We start from the raw sequence: 21,827 nt of genomic DNA on the forward strand, positions 1-21,827 counted from the left end.
GTCGGGTGACTTTGGGAAAAAATGAGCGTGAGAGGGGGCCTAGTTGCCCTCCAATTTTTTCGGTCATTTTAAAAGGGCACTAGAACTTCTAAATTCCATTCAAATGAGCCCTCTAGGGATATTCTTGGACCGTTGGGTCGATACGATCCAACAATACGCATCCATTCAAATGAGCCCTCTTGCGATATTCTTGGACCGTTGGATCGATACGATCCAACAATACCCATCCGAAAACAAATAAACACGCATCCGTGATCTTTCTTCCGGCAAAAATTACAAAATTCCACATTTTTGCAGATAGGAGCTTGTAACCTCTAAATTAGGGTTTTCTGATATGCTGAATCTGATGACATGATTTTCATGAGGATTCTGTCAGTTTTAGGGGGTGTTTCTCCCTTTTTTCAAAAATAAGGTAAATTTTTTTCAGACTCGTAACTTATGATGGGTAAGACTAAAATTGATCAAACTTATATTTTCGAAATCAGCATAGAAATCCGATTCTTTTGATGTATCTATTGGTATCAAAATTCCGATTTTTAGAGTTTCGGTTACTATTGAGCCGGGTCAATCCTTACTTACAGTTCGTTACCACTGTTTGATAATAATAGAAAGGTTCAGGTGCCTAGGAAACGTTTTCCGGATGAAGGATGACAGATTAACAAACATAGTTCTTTTCGGCCAACTATCTAGCGCCAAACGAAAAGCCGGTCGTCCCGAAAGAAGGGGGAGGGCGCAAGGAAGAATTAAAGGAAAATAGGAACTTCTTAAGAGGGTACAAAGAAGGAGGCTTTTGCCAGAATTAGGAGGAAAAAGGAATGTACGTAGCTGTCTTAGTCTCAGATGGCTTAGTGCTGCAGTGAGTTGTTAGTAGTAGTAGTTTAGCAGAGGCAAGATATGAAGTTTTGCGATGCTAATACTTGCTTTTAAGCCTTTTTCCTCATGGGTTTTTTTCATATTTATGTTTTTCAAATCAAAATATTTTAAAAGCTACTAGATTGCAATTAATAAAAAACTGTCACAATAAATAAATAAAACCCAATTTTCAATAAGAGACTCTGTTGAGTTACTTTTCTTTATATTGCTTTTTCAAACCAGGAATCATTTAACACTTTATATATTTTTTCATTATTTTTTGTTTTAATTTTTACTTACGGATGTAGAAACATAACACTGTGACAACCCTGCTTTTAAAGAACTTTTGTTTCAGGTAAACATCCGAAGGGCAACAGCAGGAGTGGAATTAATTTTCTCTTGTAATCTTTGAAAATATTTTACAATATCTGCATATGAAGTGTAGTGCGCAGATGCAAATGATGCACACGAAAATAAAGCAAACCTTTTACGAGTGCTGCACACTGGGATTCAGCTTCACAAGGGGCTTCGACGACTGGTATTCCCATCAATCTTAACAGCTTTTTACACTCATCATTGTGGTCCTTGGATACCTTGACTAATCTTCTATTAAATTTGTCAACTTGAAGAATGTCACCTAAAAACAGAATGCCAGATGATTAATTCAAAATATTCGTTTACAATGGTATACAGCAGACATCCTGGCTTAGGCATTGTATTGTCACGTGATTGAGTTTTATTTAAATATGACCTTCATTTCGTCTTTCTTCTTATTTTTTGCATAAGGTTTGTGCCTTTTCTTTTTTTCATATTTTGATTAAGCTATTTTATATATATCTATCTATATATATAAAAATAAGTTGTCTGTGTGTGGATCTGTGGATGGATCAGGTGACGTCAGCTGAAAAAACTGGATCAGGTGACGTCAAAACTGAAAAAACTAAAAAAAGGCAAAAACTACAAAAAAAAACTAAAAACTAATAAAAAAAATAAAAAAGCTAAAAAACTAAAAAAACTAAAAAAAGGCAAAAACTACAAAAAAAAACTAAAAACTAATAAAAAAGCTAAAAAACTAAAAAAACTAAAAAAAGGCAAAAACTACAAAAAAAACTAAAAACTAATAAAAAAAATAAAAAAGCTAAAAAACTAAAAAAACTAAAAAAACTAAAAAAAGGTAAAAAACTAAAAAAACTAAAAACTAAAAAAAAAGGAAAAAACTGAAAAATAAGCTAAAATAAAGGTAAAAACCAATAAAAAACTAAAAAAAAAACTGAAAAAACTAAAAAAAGGCAAAAACTACAAAAAAAACTAAAAACTAATAAAAAAAGTAAAAAAGCTAAAAAACTAAAAAAACTAAAAAAAACTAAAAAAAGGTAAAAAACTAAAAAAAATAAAAAATAAAAAAAACTAAAAAAAAAGGAAAAAACTGAAAAATAAGCTAAAATAAAGGTAAAAACCAATAAAAAACTAAAAAGAAAAAAAGGAAAAAAACTAAAAAAAATTTTCATCTAAAAAACTAAAAAAAACTAAAAAAGGTAAAAACTAAAAGAACTAAAAAAGAAAAAATAAATGACGACACTCAAAGAGAAAGCGACCAGGACAAAAGGAATGTTCGATTAGCAATCAACAAAGCACCGGGACACAGGGAGTATAAATGAAAAAAGCTAAAAAACTAAAAAAACTAAAAAAAGGCAAAAACTACAAAAAAAACTAAAAACTAATAAAAAAAATAAAAAAGCTAAAAAACTAAAAAAACTAAAAAAACTAAAAAAAGGTAAAAAACTAAAAACTAAAAAAAACTAAAAAAAAGGAAAAAACTGAAAAATAAGCTAAAATAAAGGTAAAAACCAATAAAAAACTAAAAAAAACTGAAAAAACTAAAAAAAGGCAAAAACTACAAAAAAACTAAAAACTAATAAAAAAAAGTAAAAAAGCTAAAAAACTAAAAAAACTAAAAAAAGGTAAAAAACTAAAAAAAATAAAAAATAAAAAAAAAATAAAAAAAAGGAAAAAACTGAAAAATAAGCTAAAATAAAGGTAAAAACCAATAAAAAACTAAAAAGAAAAAAAGGAAAAAACTAAAAAAAATTTTCATCTAAAAAACTAAAAAAAACTAAAAAAGGTAAAAACTAAAAGAACTAAAAAAGAAAAAAATAAATGACGACACTCAAAGAGAAAGCGACCAGGACAAAAGGAATGTTCGATTAGCAATCAACAAAGCACCGGGACACAGGGAGTATAAATGACGACCAGAACATAAGTAAAAAAAAAACTAACAAAACTAAAAAGAAGGTAAAAACTACAAAAAAACTAAAAAGAAAAAAAACTAAAAACCAATAAAAAAACTAAAAAATCTAAAAATCTAAATAAACTAAAAAAGAAAAAAAAAAAGAAAAAAATAAAGGAGAAAAACAAAACTAAAAAACGAATGTATATACAGACCGGGACACCGGGATACAAATGACGACCGGGACACAGGGAATATAAATGACGACCGGGACACAGGGACACAACTACAACGGGGACACCGGGGGAAACAGGGGGATATAAATGACGACCGGGACACCGGGACAGGGAATGGTCGATTAGCAATCAGCATCAAGAAAGCTCAAGGGCAATCATTAGAATCATGAGGTATAGATCTGAATACAGATTGTTTTCCCATGGACCATTATATGTTGCATGTTCAAGAGTCGGTAAACCTGACAATCTATTTATATGCAAAGACAATGGGACAGCAAAGAATGTTGTATATTCGCAAGTTTTACGTAGTTAAAACCATATATATATATATATATATATATATATATATATATATATATATATATATATATATATATATATCTATATTCACAGGTGGGACATAGGGACACAACTACAATGGCGCGTAACTATTATGGCGCGTACCGACTTACGCGCGCGGGGGGGCTTGGGGGGGCGCGAAGCGCCCCCTCCAACTAGGTGTTGGGGTGGCGCGAAGCGCCACCCCAACAGCTAGTATATATATATATATATATATATATATATATATATATATATATATATATATATATATATATATATATATATATATATATATATATATATATATATATATATATATATATATATATATATATATATATATATATATATATATATATATATATATATATATATATATATATATATATATATATGTGTGTGTATTTATTTCCCCTGTTGTTAAAAGCTTCCGGATGTGAAGTCAAAATATTCGGATTTTTTTATCATTAGAAATTTTTTTTTATCCACTGTCTTAATTAAAATATTATATGCGTTTTTATATATTTTCATTTGTTTAATTTTTGTAAAAAGGAAAGGTTTAACTTGCCAACTTGTTCTTTCAAATTAAAACTTTCAAAGTTGATAAAAGTTTGAAAAACTAGGAAGATAAGTATTTGAACTAAGATTTGCATGCTAAAAGTCAGTTATGGCTCTGAGACGTAGCAATAAGCATTACAAAAATGCAGTTCAATAACAATTTATAAGGTTATTAAAGAAAATGAAAGAAAAGTTATGACGATAAGACAAGTTTTACAGATGAATGATCGGTTGCCAAGAAATATGTTTTGCAAACTGCGTGGGGCCAAACGAAAACCACAACGTCTATGGATGGGACGAAAGGTACATCCCAAATAGAACGGAATAAGGTGGGAAGTACGTCCATGAGTGGGGTGTTGTTTTGTCACGACTGACCACTTCGGCTTTAGATCTTTTAAATTGACTAAAATAATACAAAAAAGAATGAAAATAGTAAACATTATCATATTTACTGCTTACTGTTTACTTGGCTAAATGTGGAATCGATTGATAACGCCAGTGTGTCTTCACTCCATCAATACATCAACTTTAAAATGTGGCAACTTGGCAACTAAAATTTGGCAACTCAAACTTGCCAAAACCTAAAAATTTTTGTTAGGAGTGTTGCCTAGCATATTATTCTGCAGTGTGCAACCTGTATGCTTCAGATTGACAAAATGTAATTCCAGGTGTTTGCAATAGGCTATTTTTGATTAAACTTTTACTGGTGCCTTCATTTGTTGAAGTACTTTAACAAATTGAAGTACTTGTTGTACTTTTCTCTCATTTTTATACCTATTTTGCAATTACATTAGTTCAGTACATACGAAATGGCACACAATGTTATGATCTTTTTTTTTAATTTCTGATTTAGAAATTAAAAATCCGAAAATGGATTTTCACAGAAACTGCTCTTTCCTTTGCGTTAGCACATGCACAATACTCTGCTCAGTTCTTGGAGCAGGCATTAGACCCAATTGTGGCATCAGACATATTTTTGAGCTGTAATATTTATTTACAGATATTTGCAAAAGGCAATTTTCAACTTAATAAGAGGTAGATCCTTACTGCTTCACCGGCGGGATTTCCGATCTATAGGAAAAAAGAAAAAAAGGAACATACTTCCCTAAATCTTTTCTTTACTACGCGTGAACACATGCACTCACGAGCTCAGAGCTCAATGCCAAGTTTTCAGAGCTGATATTTGATGCTTCATCGGGAGGCCAGTCTACACGAAAAAAGAAAAAAAAGGAATATACTTCCCAAAATGTTTTCTTTACTACGTATGAACACGTGCACTCATGGGCTCAGAGCTCAATGCCCAGTTTTCAGAGCTGATATTTGATGCTTCATTGGGAGGCCAGTCTACTCGAAAAAAGAAAAAAAAAGGAATATACTTCCCAAAATGTTTTCTTTACTACGTATGAACACGTGCACTCACGGGCTCAGAGCTCAATGCCCAGTTTTCAGAGCTGATATTTGATGCTTCATCGGGAGGCCAGTCTACACGAAAAAAGAAAAAAAAGGAATATACTTCCCAAAATGTTTTCTTTACTACGTACGAACACGTGCACTCACGGGCTCAGAGCTCAATGCCCAGTTTTCAGAGCTGATATTTGACGAAAGTGGCATCAGATATATTTTTATGTTGTAAAATTTATTTCAATATATTTTCAAACAGCATTTTCGACTAAATATAAAACAATTCATAGAACCTCACAGCTTCACCCTCAGCTATTACGGTCTAAAAGAGAAGGAATTTAGTTCCATAAAACTATTCTATATGTTGTGTAAAATGAATTAACAACTCGATACAGGGTTCTCAAAGCAGGAATTGAGAAGACGAAATGAATCGTAAAACGACTTTACTTCCCTGAAACTGTTCTATATCCTGTGTAAAACGAATTGGTTCTTGAAGCTGGTATTGAGAGGACGAAATGAATCACAAAAATAGCAAAAAATAACGAGTTCAACGAAAGTCATACAAAGATGTACAATATAATAACATCAAGTTTACCAACGCATTGATACACTCTTTATTTTTCAACTCAGACTGCTAATACAAGTATAGCCTTATTGTATGCCTATATACTGCTCAGCAAACTGATAGTATAGTGCATTATATTAGAATACAAAAAAAATATAGTATCAGTAAATTAATCATAGATAATCAATTAAATTTAAAATATAATAATATTCGTCAAATATTGGATTAGCTAATTTGTTGGCACTTAGTGGGATTGTCGTTTCGATTTTATTGTCCTGTATAATTTGGGTACTGTGTCTGAACCCTTATTACAAAAATCAAGTAAATTTCAATAATATAAGTATAATAAATAGAAAATTAGAAACCTGTTTCTTTGGCTTTCTCCAGTTCTTGCTGTGCTTCCTCTCTTCTTTCTGCACGTTTCGCCAGTTGTCCACCTTTCATTGTTGGAGGTTTTCCATCAAATACAAACACGGGTTTGATGCCATTTTCAAGCATTCGAATTGTACGATAAAACATCCCCATCAAATGACTACCAAAAAAAAAAAAACTAAGTTAAAGCATTGGTCCACTATGTCATGATTTCAGTTTGTTTATCGAAATTTTGTAAAACTGTACTATAATTCTTCAACAGGTGCAGAAAGTACATGATTTAATGGTGTAGAAGACATTAAAGAAATTGTAAAATACCAAGCCAAAGAGCCTTAGGAAAAATTGGCAAGGCCGTGTCCGGGGGGGGGGTTACTGGGTTTGACCCTCCCCCCTGAAATTTGTGTCAGACACGTAAAATAGTAACAAACATGCATATAAACAAATTTTTGATGCTTTTTACAAAAAAATTGCAGCGCCTCCTCCCAAAAAAAATCCTGGATAGGCCCTTGAAAATAGGCACAAACAAAAAATTAAGCAAATTCTTCTCGTCGATTTTTTTTTTCAACGTTACTTATTTATTATTTATTCTTATCCATAAAAGAAGGATTTCGCTTGTCACGCAATGTTTGCTTGTCACGCGTTATATTGTGTTTTAAACCATTTTGCGGACTTACCGACCCTCCGATTTTACGAATATTTTCTTGTTCTTAAACAAAAAAACAAAAAAAAAAACAAATAGATGTTTGAAGTTATGTTGTTCTGTCGTTCGTACCGGTAGCGCAAAACAAATTTTATGTGTTAGAGCATGCCTTATACAAGTTCTCAGCGTAACACGAACTACCCCGTATGTAATCCGCAAAAGACAACAACAGATTACTTATCACACAACTTGTTAACTGAAACGCTGTAGACAACTAGGCGATAATGGAGAATTTATCCTCCATTTTTTGGGATTAGGAAGTGTAACTTATCCGATAACTAATCCAGAAAGTTTCAAGCAGTAATCTTCTTAACCTCATTTACGTCTAGTGAAACGCTACGGATAAGTAATCCGGCTTTTTGGATAAGTAATCTCGAGATGGTAGAACGCACTAACTGATGCTTGAGCTTATTCTCTCTGCTGAGACGCTTGCAGGCCGTTTAATGGTTCATTTATGCATTGCGGATATGCATGCGGAAATCCGTCCGAATTTTTTCAAAGATGACCCAGAAAACGCTGCGTTTTAAGTCAAAGTTTTCAAATAAATGCATCAATGTGACCCTCCAATGAAAGCTGTTGAGCAACAGAGAGCTAAATGACACCATTTTTCTTCGTTTTCTTATAGCCTGGGTGACCAGTATTATATAAGCTGGGTGGCGTTGAACCTACGTTATAAGATCATGAAGTTTTTGATGATCAATAGTGATGATTTTATTCATTTAAAAATCTTGTCAAGAATCCGTTCTGATTTGACCAAATCGTTGCGGTAAGCTCCGTCCGCACAAGAACGGACAGAATCTCCGCACGAATTGCTAAATCTGGACAGATTTTCGCAATGTGTAAAAGCTTTGCGTCATAGTTTTAAGTCGAAATCTTACCAACATTGTTCTTTTATAGAAGAAACCTATAGTGAATTCCGGCAACCCAAGTTACTTACCCAACAAGCCGATCATAACTACATTCCAAGCCATTCCAAACGATTTATAACCACAAAACGAAAAAAATGCAAAGAGAGAAACGAGAATAATAACAGCTAGAGAAAAACAGAAGAAAGCTATGCAAATATTTCGGTCAAGACCTTCGCTCAACCGTCCTCAGTGAAGAATAATAAATAAAAAGAAGGGTAACCCTTTCAACGTTGCTCAGAAAGGGTTCTATTTTAGTTTCAGTACTTGCTTTGAGGTTAGGTTTTTATATTGTCCTTTGAATTTTATCCAAATTTTCTTTATTATTCTGCACTGAGGACAGTTGAGCAGAGGCCTCGGCCAAAAGATTTGCATATCTCTCTTCTGTTTTTCATTGGCTGTTATTATCCTAGTTTCTCTGTTCTTTGCGATTTTTGTTTCATTTATAATTTTGTTCTATTTTTGTGATGCAATTTTTTGTTTTATTTATTTATTTTATTTATATATATATTTGTTTTATATGTTTTATTACAAATTAAATTTCAAAAGGCTGATTTGTATTTCTGACTCAAATTCTGTTTGCCTAGTGGGTTTTACTTAGCAACCATTAGGAATCTACAGGGTGCTACTCATGGTGCGTCAATCAAACAAATCGTTGAAAAAGCTTAAGCATTTCTTGGAAGTTTAAAACTAATATTCAAGTGCCTACATCTGCATAATTTATGCATGAGCAGACTGTAATGATTAAAAATGCAGACAAATTCTGTAAAAGTGATTATTCCATAAACAGATTTTTTACTTCGTAAGACTATAGTTTCAATCGTTTTATTAATTATAATTTTATAAATAATTATCACTGTAACCGAATAGTGTTGTAATCTTTCAATTTTCCTGCTTAAGAATTCATTTTGCCTTGATTTGGATATTCAGAATAAAAACAACTTTATTAACGCCTTTTTGGCATAAAAAAGGTTCACTTTTAGCCAAGCAAGTCAACAACGAGCGAAGGTACCTCCTGTCAGCCCAACAGACAAGATTTAAACAAAGAAAACGATCGAAAATGGGGTTTTTAAAGCCCAAACAAAAATAATGAAGAAAACACAGAAAACGAATGTTTCGAGAGATCAACCGTCTCTCTTCTTCAGCGCGAACAAAATAACATATTCAAGGAAAGAGCAAAAACCAAAAAAACAAAAGCGGAAAGTACAACAAAACCAATCAAAAAAGCCGCCAAAAAATTAAAGATATTTAAAATTCAATAAGACACTAAAAACTATAATAATTAAAATCAAATACCTAACAGCAATAAAGTGAGCTATTCGCCAATATATGCGATTTGCACAAGATTCAAACAAATAAGAACTGCCGTTGGCGGATACTAGCGAACAACTGAGAAATAAAGAAAAATTCAGTCACTCAAACAAACAAACCAGCAATTAAATAAATTGAAGAGCTTGGCCACCTGATTTCTGATTTCAACCATTGCATTTCTTGTGGATACCCTTTGAGATCTAAGGAGTTGACGACGTATTTGATTATGTGATTGTGCAAGCGATTCAGGGTTTATTTCAGGGATTACTAAAGTATTGGCTTGTCTTTTGGGAAAACCAAAATACGACTCACTTATTCTTAAATCATCCGAATCTCTGTTCAAAGCTAATCCTAAATATTAGTACTTATAAATTTCAACAGCTTCTCTGTAGTGCTGGACAATACCATTGTCATGTGAAATTAGATTTGCTTGGCTAAATAAAACAGTATGGGCTGAATAATTAAACATGTGTTCTGAGCTGGGCTGCCAAATTGACACATTTTGTGTCAATGACACAATTGGATGTTGCGTGACACAATGACACATTCAGTCGAAATGATGTCACAATCGACGAAAATGACACATTTTTCAATAAAAAAATTACACAATCGATAAAAATGACACATTTTCCAAAAAAGACACATTTTTCAAAAAAATGACACATTTAAAAAAAATGACACATTTTTATCATCCAAGTCTTGTTTTTTAAATGGTAATAAAAGAAAAGTAAAATTTCAATTTTCTACCTCCAGAAAAGCTACAAATTAATGGAAGGGAATAGCGCTACCTAACAGTGGCAGTAGTACACAAACAGCGCGGAATACAGGACAGATGCCATCACCATATTTTAAGTTAATATCACGCGAAGAAAACAGCCATAGGCGGAAATTTCAAATCAAAATGCACGCTGAATATCTTAACTTAATTGGCTTCTTGATTGAGTATTTGATTTAGCCAACTGGTACGTACTTAATAGTAAAAAGTAAAGAGCATGCAGTTTACCAAAGCTGTATGCATAAGCAGTAACTCCCATTTTTAGGAGTACAGGAGGAATATCCCACCTCGGACAAGATTACAAACTTCCAGAGATGTCTTTCCTTCAGAATAATCCATCTGGCTTAAAAAGGCACCAACAAATATGACAAAAATACTAGATTGAAGCTGGTTGAATGGCTTACATATTGAGTAAATAAAAAGCTTAGCCAATAAAGCCAATTACGTACAGAGCCAATTACAATTACGACGTCATACGAAAAGTCTATTTTCAATTTACTGTCGGAATTGAGTGTCCCTAAAACTTTTATAAATGTAAACTTGCCTTATTGGCCACCCAGGCACAAATTCATAGTGTGTAACATTAATTTGATCAAATGTTTCTACATCTTTCATGACCTCATAAAAAGGGCATACTCCCAAGATAATAGGATAAGGTTAAGTTTACTCCTTTTTGAACTGATTTGGAAAAGATTATATATTCAAAACTCTAAATAAAATTTGACAATTAAATATGATACCACTTGTAGCAAAAAAATATGACACATTTTGTGACACGTCATGGAATCTGAGATGACACAAAAAGCACATTTTCGGAAAAAATATGACATACTCCTTAAAAAAAAAAATTGGCAGCCCTGGTTCTGAGAGGGCAGAGTCAAAATTTACTGGTTTTTTCCGCTTTTTAAGAGTTTTATTAATTGAGGTAGATTAATGAGTTAATCTATCCGTAAGTTGCTGATCAGTTCTTCCGATGTACTAAAAGACCCCAAGAGCAAGAAATTCTGTTGATACCAGAGTTTTCACCACTCGGGATAGGCCTGAAACCCGTTTAACGTACGGGAGACCAACATAAACTGAACTTTCCCTTTGATTTGCGTTTTCTTTGTCACAATCCAATAACATTTTAATATGTTTTGCAATTACAGAATTCATTAAACTAATTGGAAAACCATTCCCAAATAAAATATCTCTAAGGTAATCAAGCTCTGAATCCAAAAACGTGGAGACTCATCTTTTCACAGTAGTAGAATGATTAGAGGAATAATTCAAGTAATGGTCACTGAGTATGGGTTTTCTATAGACTCCAACTCGAAGCATGTATTATTTCGGTGAACCAGGACATCTAAGAAAGGAAGACGCCTTTCTACCTCAGATTCCTGAGTAAATTTAAGTTTTGGATCCTGGGAGTTAAGTAAGTGAAGGAAAGACTCCAGAGATTCGTCACCTTGCTCCCACAAATCAAAAATTATCACCTTTAAAAAGAACCTAAAATTCTGGTTTACAAAAACTTTTCAAAATAGTCATTTCTTCAAGGTTTTCCATGAAGATATCAGCTTCTATTGGTGAAAGGGCGTCCACGTGAAGCCCATATTTCTGTCTATAAAAAAACGACTCTATAATGGAAGTTAAAAGAAGTTTTATTACAAAAAGCTGTAACTGAAATGAAGTGTCTGATTCAAAAGAGGAGATTTTTCTGATATAGATGGGTCAGTTCCCAAATTTACCCAGGTAAAGACCCTATCCCGATAGGTGAAAACTCTGGTGTCTACACGATTCCTTGCTCTTTTGGTCTTAGGTACATTGGAAGAACTGATCAATGACTTACGGATAAATTAACTCAGCAATCTACTTCGATTAATAACACCCTTAAAAAGCAGAAAAGGCAGAAGATTTTTAATCTGCCCTCTCAGAACACATATTTAATAATCCAGACCATACCGTTTTATTTAACCAAGCTAGCCTAATTTCGCATGACAAAAGTATTGTCAAGCATTACAGAGAGGCTATCGAAATTTATAAATACCAGCATTTAGGTCTAGCTTTGAATGGAGAGTCAGGTGATTTTAGATTAAATGAGTCATATTTGGGTTTTCTCAAAAGAGAAGCTGATAGTTTAGTAATCCCTGAAGTAAACCTTGAACCACTTCCCCAATCACATAATCAAATACGTCGTCAACCCCTTAGGTCTCAAAGGGTATCCACAAGAAATGCAATGGTTAAAATCACAAATCAGGTGACCTAGTTCTCCAATTTATTTAATTGCTGGTTTGTTTAGTTGAGTCAATGATTTTTTTTCTTTTATTTCTCAGTTGTTTGATAGTATTCGCTGATGGCAGTTCACATTGGTTTGTATTTTGTGCAAATTGCGGATATTGGTGAGTATTTCCCTTTATTGTTGTTAGGTATTTGATTTTATTCTTATAATTCTTTCTCTTTTATTGAATTTTACTTACCTTTAATTTTTTGTTTTTTTTTTTCAATTGGGTCTTAGTTGGTTTTGTTATACTTTCTGCTTTTTTTTGCTTTTTCCTTGTAAATATTATTTTGTTTGTGCTGAAGAAGAGAGGCGGGTGCTTGTTCTGTCGAAATATTCGCTTTCTGTGTTTCTTCAGTATTTTCATTTCACCTTTAAAGACCCCATTTTTGATCGTTTTGTTTCTTTATGTTATGGCAGACCAATATGGTTTAAGAGATTATCTTAGACAAGACTTGTTTCAAATTAAGTTAGGGACTTGGAAGGTAGGCTGCATAGCTTGAATATTGAAAACAAAAAGTCTTATTACAAACCTTCTCAAGTAACAGCTAATCAAAATTCGGACATACACAAAGATGATGGGGAAGGTACTGCTGCTCACTCTATTCTTTTAAGATGAAAAAAAGTGGCTCAAAATTTCGAGAATGTCATACAAATGCCCCTTGTCTGGGAATTAATTCTAAAAAAAAAACTTTCCAAAAAAAGTATTTAAAAAAAAGTAAAGAGTGATATTAAAATTTAAGATGATCAGAAATAGCTGAATAAAATGATTAACTTAATATTACTACAAATTAAAAACAAAGGATAAATGAAACCCAAGACAAAGATAAATTAAAATAAATAAATATATTATACACAAATAATAAAAATGGAGAAATTGATGAATAAATAAATCCAGGAACGAGTATAAAAGCCAAACATAAAACAAATAGAAATTACAACAAACAAGAGTTTAGCTACTGCCCTCTCTTCCTCTGCTCAACTATATACCTTCAAATGGATAACATGTCATTTGCATTTTATTTAGAACTGTATATATTTTTAGCAATGTGGTATTGTTTTATAAACATCATAATTTTTTTTCAACAGCCAAACACCTGTTTAGTAATTCCTGTTCATTTTGAATTTGACTTGTGAGTTCATTTGAATTTCTACAAGTTTTACAACTTATTTATTAATTAATATCATTAACTATTATCTTTAGGTTTGATATGATTATTTATATTAATTTATGTTCATTTTCGGTTCACATATTCTTTATTAGTTATTTGTGGTCAGTTTAAGTTTTATAGGACTTTATTTCTTCTTTTCTTAGGTTTTGATATGACTAAACTTGTCTTTGAAAAACTTCATTTTGGAAATTTTTATTATTTTCAGCTAACTTCTTTTTGTTTTTCATTGCCAAAGTTTCTATTATTGTTTAATATTAAGGATATTTTTCCAGTTTTTCAGGTATATTGAAAACCAAGTTAATTTCTTAAGCTGCATAAGGTGACCTGGATGGTGTTGTTGATTATATTCAACATAATTATTGCCTAAACTTTGTCCAATTTGGTATCAAAGTTCAAGACAAGTTCAAGAAAAGACAAATCTTGAACTAATATTTCGATTCAACAGTAATTTTTAGATAAAATAATCAAAAGAATCCTCTTAAGTGTAGAAAACTCTAAAATCTGCTTGCCTCATCCTCCCCAAAACTACATAAAAGCTCAAACTAACTCTAAAATCTGCTTGCCGTATCCCCCCAAAACTACATGAAAGCTCAAATTTTATTCCCCATGTCACTCCTATGACTTAACAGAAATGATGTTTGGATGACCAGGATACACATAATATCTTTTTGATTTAACTCTGCCCCTTTTGATAAGTCAAAATTTTTGACTTGGTTAGTTGTTTTTGTGACCTGTATGCTCTAAAAGAGAAAGTTTGAAAAGAAAGCGTGCCGAGGAATCACAACAACAGCGTGAAAACAGGCTTGCGGCTAATAGAGAAAGTATAAAAAGAAAGCGTGCCGAGGAATCACAACAACAGCGTGAAAACAGGTTTGCAACGATAGATCTTAAAATGACAGAAGAACCTACAATGGCAGAAAAAACAGCCGAGGAAGCTGCTCAAAGAGTATGCCAAAAGGCTTGCGGCTAATAGAGAAAGTATAAAAAGAAAGCATGCCGAGGAATCACAACAACAGCGTGAAAACAGGCTTGCGACTATAGATCTTAAAATGACAGAAGAACCTACAATGGCAGAAAAACAGCCGAGGAAGCAGCTCAAAGAGTCTATGCCAAAAGGCTTGCGGCTAATAGAGAAAGTAAGAAAAGAAAGCGTGCCGAGGAATCACAACAACAGCGTGAAAACGGGGTTGCGTCTCAAAGAGAAATCACCAAAAGAAAGCATGCTGAGGAATCACAAGAGCAACCTGAAAATTTTCGCCTGGCATCAAATAGTTAATTCAAAGAGAAATTAGTATAAATCCTACAATGGCAGAAGAAACAGCCGAGTAGCTGCTCAAAGAGTAAATGCCAAAAGGCTTGCGGCTAAAGAACGCAAAACCGCGCAGTTAGATGAAAATCAACCTGGACAGCGAGAGTCAAAACGTATCAAAACTGAAAATGATAGCGATGATGATTGGGTTTGGTATTCTGACTTGGATAAGGCCATCAATGCCTACCAGATTTAGTTAAAAGAACAAAGGTTCGGTGGTATGAATTTCATAGTGACGAAAGACAAGCCAAGGCAAAAAAACAAAAAACTTGAAAGTGATACCAATGATAAAAAAAAACGACGTTGAAAGGACTATCGTTTCCCAGTTGCAACATCTTTTCCACAAAAATAATAATTTAGTGCTTCTGTTCAGAACAGCAATCGAATTGATGCCTACTGATAAGCAACAATCAACAAAGTGGCAATCGTTATGGTCGGTGATCAGTTCTTACCTCGAGATAATATTCTTTACAGGCAGAACAATCAGTTGACAAAAATTGCTTAAACTCATCAATGCTACAATGCCCTACAATATCCTATCATTTTTTGGGATGGAGCTGACGGCTATCACTTAATATTAAATTAATAAATCCAGCCACTACCAAAGAAATGGATAAGAAATGCAGCCCAATGAAATATTATGCCTATAGATTAATGGTTCGTCATTTATTACATTTACATATAATCCATCTTAGAATTAGATACAACGGCTTTTACATCCTGGACAATCGCCGGTTCATAGACATGATATTATGGCCCATGTCTTCCAGCAAAAGTTGCTCTCCTTCATCTCCTATAGAGTTATGGGAGAAATACAAATCGCAAATGGCCAAGAATATACTCCACCGAATACAGGTAGAAAGGTCAGATATGACCTTGGACTTTACAACAGAAATTTATAACTGCACTTTAGTTATGATTGAAGATTTGTGCTTATCTATTGCAAACAAACTTCTCAAGCATTTGGGAATGCCTTCACCTAATCGCACTGCTTCTATTTCTACATGTGTAGAATGGGATCGTGAACAAAGTTACAACACAATTGATCTATTGTTGTATGTTACAGACTGGGACAACAGGACACAAGGAATATAAATGATGACTGGGACACTCAAAGAGAAATTACAGACCAAGACACCAGGACACAAATGATGACTGGGACACAGGAAATATAAATGACGACTGGGACACAGGGACACAACTACAACAGGGACGCCGGAAGGGCACATGGGGGATATATAAATGACGACGGGGACACAGGGAATATTTGATTAGCAATTACCATCAACAAAGCCCAAGGGCAATCATTAGAAAAATGCAGTATAGATCTGAATACGGATTGTTTTCCCATGGACAATTATATGTTGAATGTTCAAGAGTCAGTAAACCTGACAATCTATTTATATGCACAGACAATGGGACAGCAAAGAATATTGTATATTCGCAAGTTTTACGTAGTTAAAAACATATATATATATCTATCTATATTCACAGATGGGACACAGGGACACAACTACAATGGCACATAACTAATATGGCGTGTAACGACTTACGCGCGCGGGGGGGGGCTTTTGGGGGGTGGCGAAGCGCCCCCACCAACTAGGTGTTGGTGTGGCGCTTGGCACCACACAACAGCTAGATATATATATATATATATATATATATATATATATATATATATATATATATATATATATATATATATATATATATATATATATATATATATATATATATATATAAAGATATGTCATTATCTTTAAGCAATCAATCTAGTTTCATACGTCTAAAATGTAATACATTATCAATTTACACATTAAGAGCAATGGTTAATAACAATCTTTTATGCTTTTGAATAAAGTGGAATTTACTTTTCATTCAAAAGTGGTTCTTTCAAAAAAATTCAAAAATTAGCAAAGGGTGAAACACAACATATTGTTTTAAGCAAGAAAATCAGTATTGATAAATTTTAACTGCTTTCTAGCTTAAAGGAGACATTTAGAATAAAAAAAGGGCCATTTTGTAGGAGACTTGACCAACCTTGTTACTTCTCCATCAGCTGAAGTTAATTGATTGCCTTCTTGTCTAACTGCTATCAAAAACTGATAAATGCTCATTGATGCATCAACAGCAACTTTTCTACCTAAAATACAATAAACATTGGCTTCTTTATTTCCACTTCAGGAGCTTAAAAGCTGATAAAAATACAAAAATGGGATTCACAATAATGACTTATATCCTTAAAACCAACAATGTGCTATTGAGTAGTAGCCATATTTCTTAGCAAAAACCTCTGGCCAGCAATAAGACTACTGGAATAAAAATACAATTTTTTTTTTTTAGTAAAATACTAATTGAACCAGCTAACTGTCAGTAAAACCAAACAGAAATTCAAGACTACTGGTTCAATGCATTCCTCTCTGGAAAAAAAGAAGACATACAAATAAGTGTCATGCAAATGTGATTTTCCTTGTTTTTTTCAAGACAAGGAACTATAAACTTTTGGCTATAGGGTTTTGCCCATGGTTAATTTAAAAGGTACACTTCTAATTATGACTTGTTGTTCAAACAGATTGCTTTTCTTGCTTTTTTCTTATATACTTTTCATTATGGGTGTTAAGTCTCCATTAAATGAGTGAATTTAAACATTGGCTCTGAATACAGAATATGTTAGAGTGGTCAGAATGAACAGTACACCCAAGCCCACAATTGACTGGTTATCAGCCAATTCCAAAATATCAGAGGATCAATTTTATCAGCATGCTGAGTTGATGCTCACAGGACCATTGTCTGGAAAAACAAAGGCTGAAAAGCGTTCCTACCTGTTGATATGGAGTGGAGAAAACAGACGGGATATATTCAACACAGACAAAAATAAACTGGATATATAACTGAGAAAATTCACTGAGCATATTTAACCAACTTCCAATCCCATATTATCCTGATTTTGTTTTTCATAAGAGAAATCAGAAGGAAGGAGACACAATTAAATCATATGCTACAACTCTAAGGTTACTGGTCTAGGTATATTTTTAGAGAAGGTTCAGATGAAGTGGTGAAAGACAGACTAGTATTTGTTGTAGAGAGTGAAAGAATAAGAGAAACATTGTTGAGTAAACATGGAGCACTAACATAAGCAAGTACCATCAAAAGAAGTTCAGTGATTGGAACTATAGTGGAGGCCCATGACCAGCAAAAAAGGAAGCAGGTAATAGAACTATAAAGGAAGGAGTAGAAACTAAATGGAAGCAAAGAGTTTTAACAAAGAAGATCAATCTACCAAAATCTTACTTCTGTGGAAATGCACTCTCACATGAACAAAAATGTCCTGCTAAACAAAAGATATGTTCCAAATGTTGAAAAACCATTTTGAAAATGTTTGTAATGATCCCAGTAAAGCTGATCCCAAAATCAGTCATGAATTCCACCACACCAGAAGTAAAGTAGATCCTGGATAATATTATCATCCATATTACAGTTCCACAACTGGGTCTACCACAGGAAAAGTGACATTTATATATACTGATTTATGTGAAAACCTCTGGAATAGAGCTATTTCATCTTTGGTTTGAAAGTGCTCATGTACACATATCATGTTATAAATGGAACCAAATATGCTAGGTACTAAATTTTTTTCATTGTTTTGTCCATAGATGTGTTGACTGGAGACAATTAACTTTTTTGTTTTTGAGCCTTCTGTGGTTTGTTCATAGCTTTTTTAATGGCCTGACAAGAAAGGCTATTGATGGGATGAGAGTTCTTGAAAATTGGACAAAAAGCATATTTTACAGAAGCAAACTTGTATGGGGATCCTTATGTCAATTTGTGTGGTCCCCCATGACAGAAGCAGCAGGGCTGATTAGAACAGTCAGATGTTGAATGTTCAAATGACTGGCACTGAAAGCAACATTTCAGTGTTTGTTTTGGTGCAAACACTTTCAGGTGAATAAATTCTGTGTAAACATCATGTTTGGTTATACTGTCATATAAGGATACATCAGCAAAACCATATCTTACAGTTTGTGGTATTCCATGTCTTCTGGCCTCTATGGCTTGAGGATTACCTGCTATTATTCCTTCTGGATTAGTTTACAAGGGTATAAATTACTGACATATTTATTGCCAGCAACAGCAGAGCTTTTCTTATCAAAGCTATAGTGCAAGGCAGCTGAACCAAATATTATTTCTAGAAGGCAATAGTTGGATTAACCAGTGCATTAACCAGGAAGGAAGACATAAATCTGCTTGATCTCAAATCACAACATCTTTCTCATCCTGTTTTGTTGCATCAATACCATAAAATAAAACCTTATCAAGCACTCTACTGTTCTTTGAAGTATGATCATGAGAATATTTATAGTTGCTGATCTTTTGAGAAACCTGAGGACACAAACTGAGCAACAGCTATGAAATTAATCTTTTGATACCTAATGATACTGGAATGTTGAAAAAAAAACAACAAATAGCAGAAACTTAGAAATTACAATGGTTATAACCATTAAAGATAAATGTTATCATTTAGGATTAGGAAAGAATCAGACTTATACAAAACACAAATATCAATGAGCTGTAAAACCAAAATTAAATAAACTCAGCTCCAAAATGAAATGGCATGGAGTGTATTTATTCAGGTAGAAAGGATAAAGCATAAACCAATTGGACCAGATTGTCCAAATCATTGAGCATCATGATGCAGTTGAGTTTCCAGGGCCAACAAGCCTTCTCCTTGTTAATGCTTTATCTGAAGGACAATTTTTATGAGGAGCATTATGCAATAGCTAGTAGTTGTCTCAGTCTAAAGGGAGATCCAGAGGGAGCCCAGGGCCCCCAAGATTTTTTCCAGTACCCTCATTCCTTGTTTTTTCTTCCTTTTACACTTTTTTCAGAACAAATTTGTAAATTATTGGCATTTTGTCATATTGGCCCCCCTCAGAGATTTTGCTCATTGGCACCCTTGTCACATTAAGCCTCCCCCAAGATTCTACTTTAGATCCACCTCTACTTTAGTCAACTGGCATGCCGTTTTGGCAAGACATTCCTTACCTGATGGAATGTCAATAGAGGGTGTAAAGAGGGAGGCTTTGAATATGCTAAATTGGGATTGAAAAAGAACATACATAGCTGTCTTAGACTTAGCTATCTTGGTGCTGTAGTTAATTCTCAGTAATAGTATAAGTAGGCCTAAGAAAGACCAGCAGTTCAAATATAGCCTAGGTTATTCACAATGGTAGGCTAGTATGGTAGTTAATAAACCATGGTTTTCTTAAACTACTATTGAAACAGAAGGAATTATATTTGGTAGAATTCTAGTTAATTGACTTCTTGCTATCTCAGAAAGGGTTTAGGTTAGGAAAATGAAACTTTCAGGGATGGGTCTATAGGCTAAAGTATGTCCCAGGAAGGTATTTTAAAGTACCCACCTCCACTCCTTCTCCCTCTAGAGGGCCCTGAAATTTGCCTATATGACAGGTCTATACCTATTGAAATTTTGACAAAACAACATTTTACCTTAATTTTCAGTTACTAGTTGCTTTTTTCTGCCTTTAGTTCTGAAAATGTAATTCCTGTTATTTGAGTAGAATTTTGAGCCATATAAATGTTTTTTTTTCAAAATTTAGGAAATGTATTTGCATATCTTTAATACCTTATAAAATGGAATTGAGCAAAGTTATGAAGCTGAAAACAATCTTGTTGGGTCAGTGTTGGTATTACCTCAACAATTGTTTTGGGTCATGAAACTATTGTTAATAGATGTATTTTGATTTTTGAACATCTTTTCTCACTTGCAAAACTACCGCAAACTCACCATTATGGAGTTATAATATATTTGCAGGGGGGAGGGTGAAGCATAGCATATATTAAATACAGGAATGGTTAGTTTATGTATTTAATATATGCTATGCTTTACTCCCACCTCCCTAATGTGCAAATATATAGCCCAAATTTGTTTCTAAACTATTACAGATTTGCAATTTCAAATATCTGATCAATGAAAATGGAAATGATTGTAATTCTAAATGTGTAAATAGCCTACAGAATATTTGGGCCAGAATAACTTAGTTGGATTACACTGTTTAAATAGACATACTACCGAAATAGACATACTGTTTGGTCAGGTTTCATTCCAGGAATCCAATTCACCTAGCTCAAGCACTTTTGAGATAGCAAGATAAGCCTACCCCTAAACTACGCAAGATATTAACCGAATTACAAATTTTAATCACTATTTTACAACAGAAAGCTTTACCAAAATAATTTTTAATTTCATTCTCTTTAATTGCAGCAGGAGCAGCATCTGCTATTAACTTTGCAAGCCCCAGGATTCCCATGGCGGCAAAATTAATTTAAAACCTTAGCCAAATTATTAACGTTGCCAAAGAAACTAAAACCCTGGAAGCTAATAGAATTTTCAAATTTTGGCTCAAAAAGTGCTTGTGGTACGAACCAGATTTTAAAAAATGGTGCTTTAGACGTAGCATCAATCTTTCTCTGTGTCAGAAGGGTTTTTTTATGCTAAAAGCAGTATGTCTGTGACAATTGTTTACTCTCTCTTCTATCTGGCTTATAAATATAGAAACAATTATTCATTAGTCGTTAATCAGGCAAAACAAAAGAGAAGAGGATAAATGGACGAGTGACCCCCCAGATGCTGAGCTTTCTTAAATTTTACAGTCACTATTTAACATTTCCCGTAAAATTTTCGGATTTTTAAGCTGCTTTACAGTCTCAGTTGCATGTTCCCCTTTAAGCTGATTGTATACATGCCCGAAGGGGTGTCAAATTACAAAGTTGAAGAATTGGAAAAGCTTGTCTCCATTTTTATTTTTATTAGGAGGCTTCAATTGATCCTGTTTAAAATATAAAAA

The 21,827-nt window shown here is 33.3% G+C and overlaps 1 protein-coding gene across 1 annotated transcript in view; it reads right to left on the reverse strand.

The window, feature by feature from the left end:
• LOC136038563 (flap endonuclease 1-like) overlaps positions 1–21,330 on the reverse strand; it is a 42,535-nt gene extending 21,205 nt beyond the window's left edge. Inside the window, exons 1-4 of the mRNA XM_065721735.1 lie at positions 21,209–21,330; positions 17,002–17,104; positions 6,526–6,692; positions 1,337–1,489 (exon numbers count right to left, since the gene is read on the reverse strand). Coding sequence (XP_065577807.1) covers positions 1,337–1,489; positions 6,526–6,692; positions 17,002–17,104; positions 21,209–21,290 — 505 coding nt within the window. The 5' untranslated portion in view covers positions 21,291–21,330. The remainder of the gene's footprint in view (positions 1–1,336; positions 1,490–6,525; positions 6,693–17,001; positions 17,105–21,208) is intronic.
• Between the last annotated feature and the right edge of the window lie 497 nt (positions 21,331–21,827).

This window comes from Artemia franciscana, chromosome 18 (genome assembly GCF_032884065.1).
Source record: "Artemia franciscana chromosome 18, ASM3288406v1, whole genome shotgun sequence".
NCBI classification, from domain to species: domain Eukaryota; kingdom Metazoa; phylum Arthropoda; class Branchiopoda; order Anostraca; family Artemiidae; genus Artemia; species Artemia franciscana.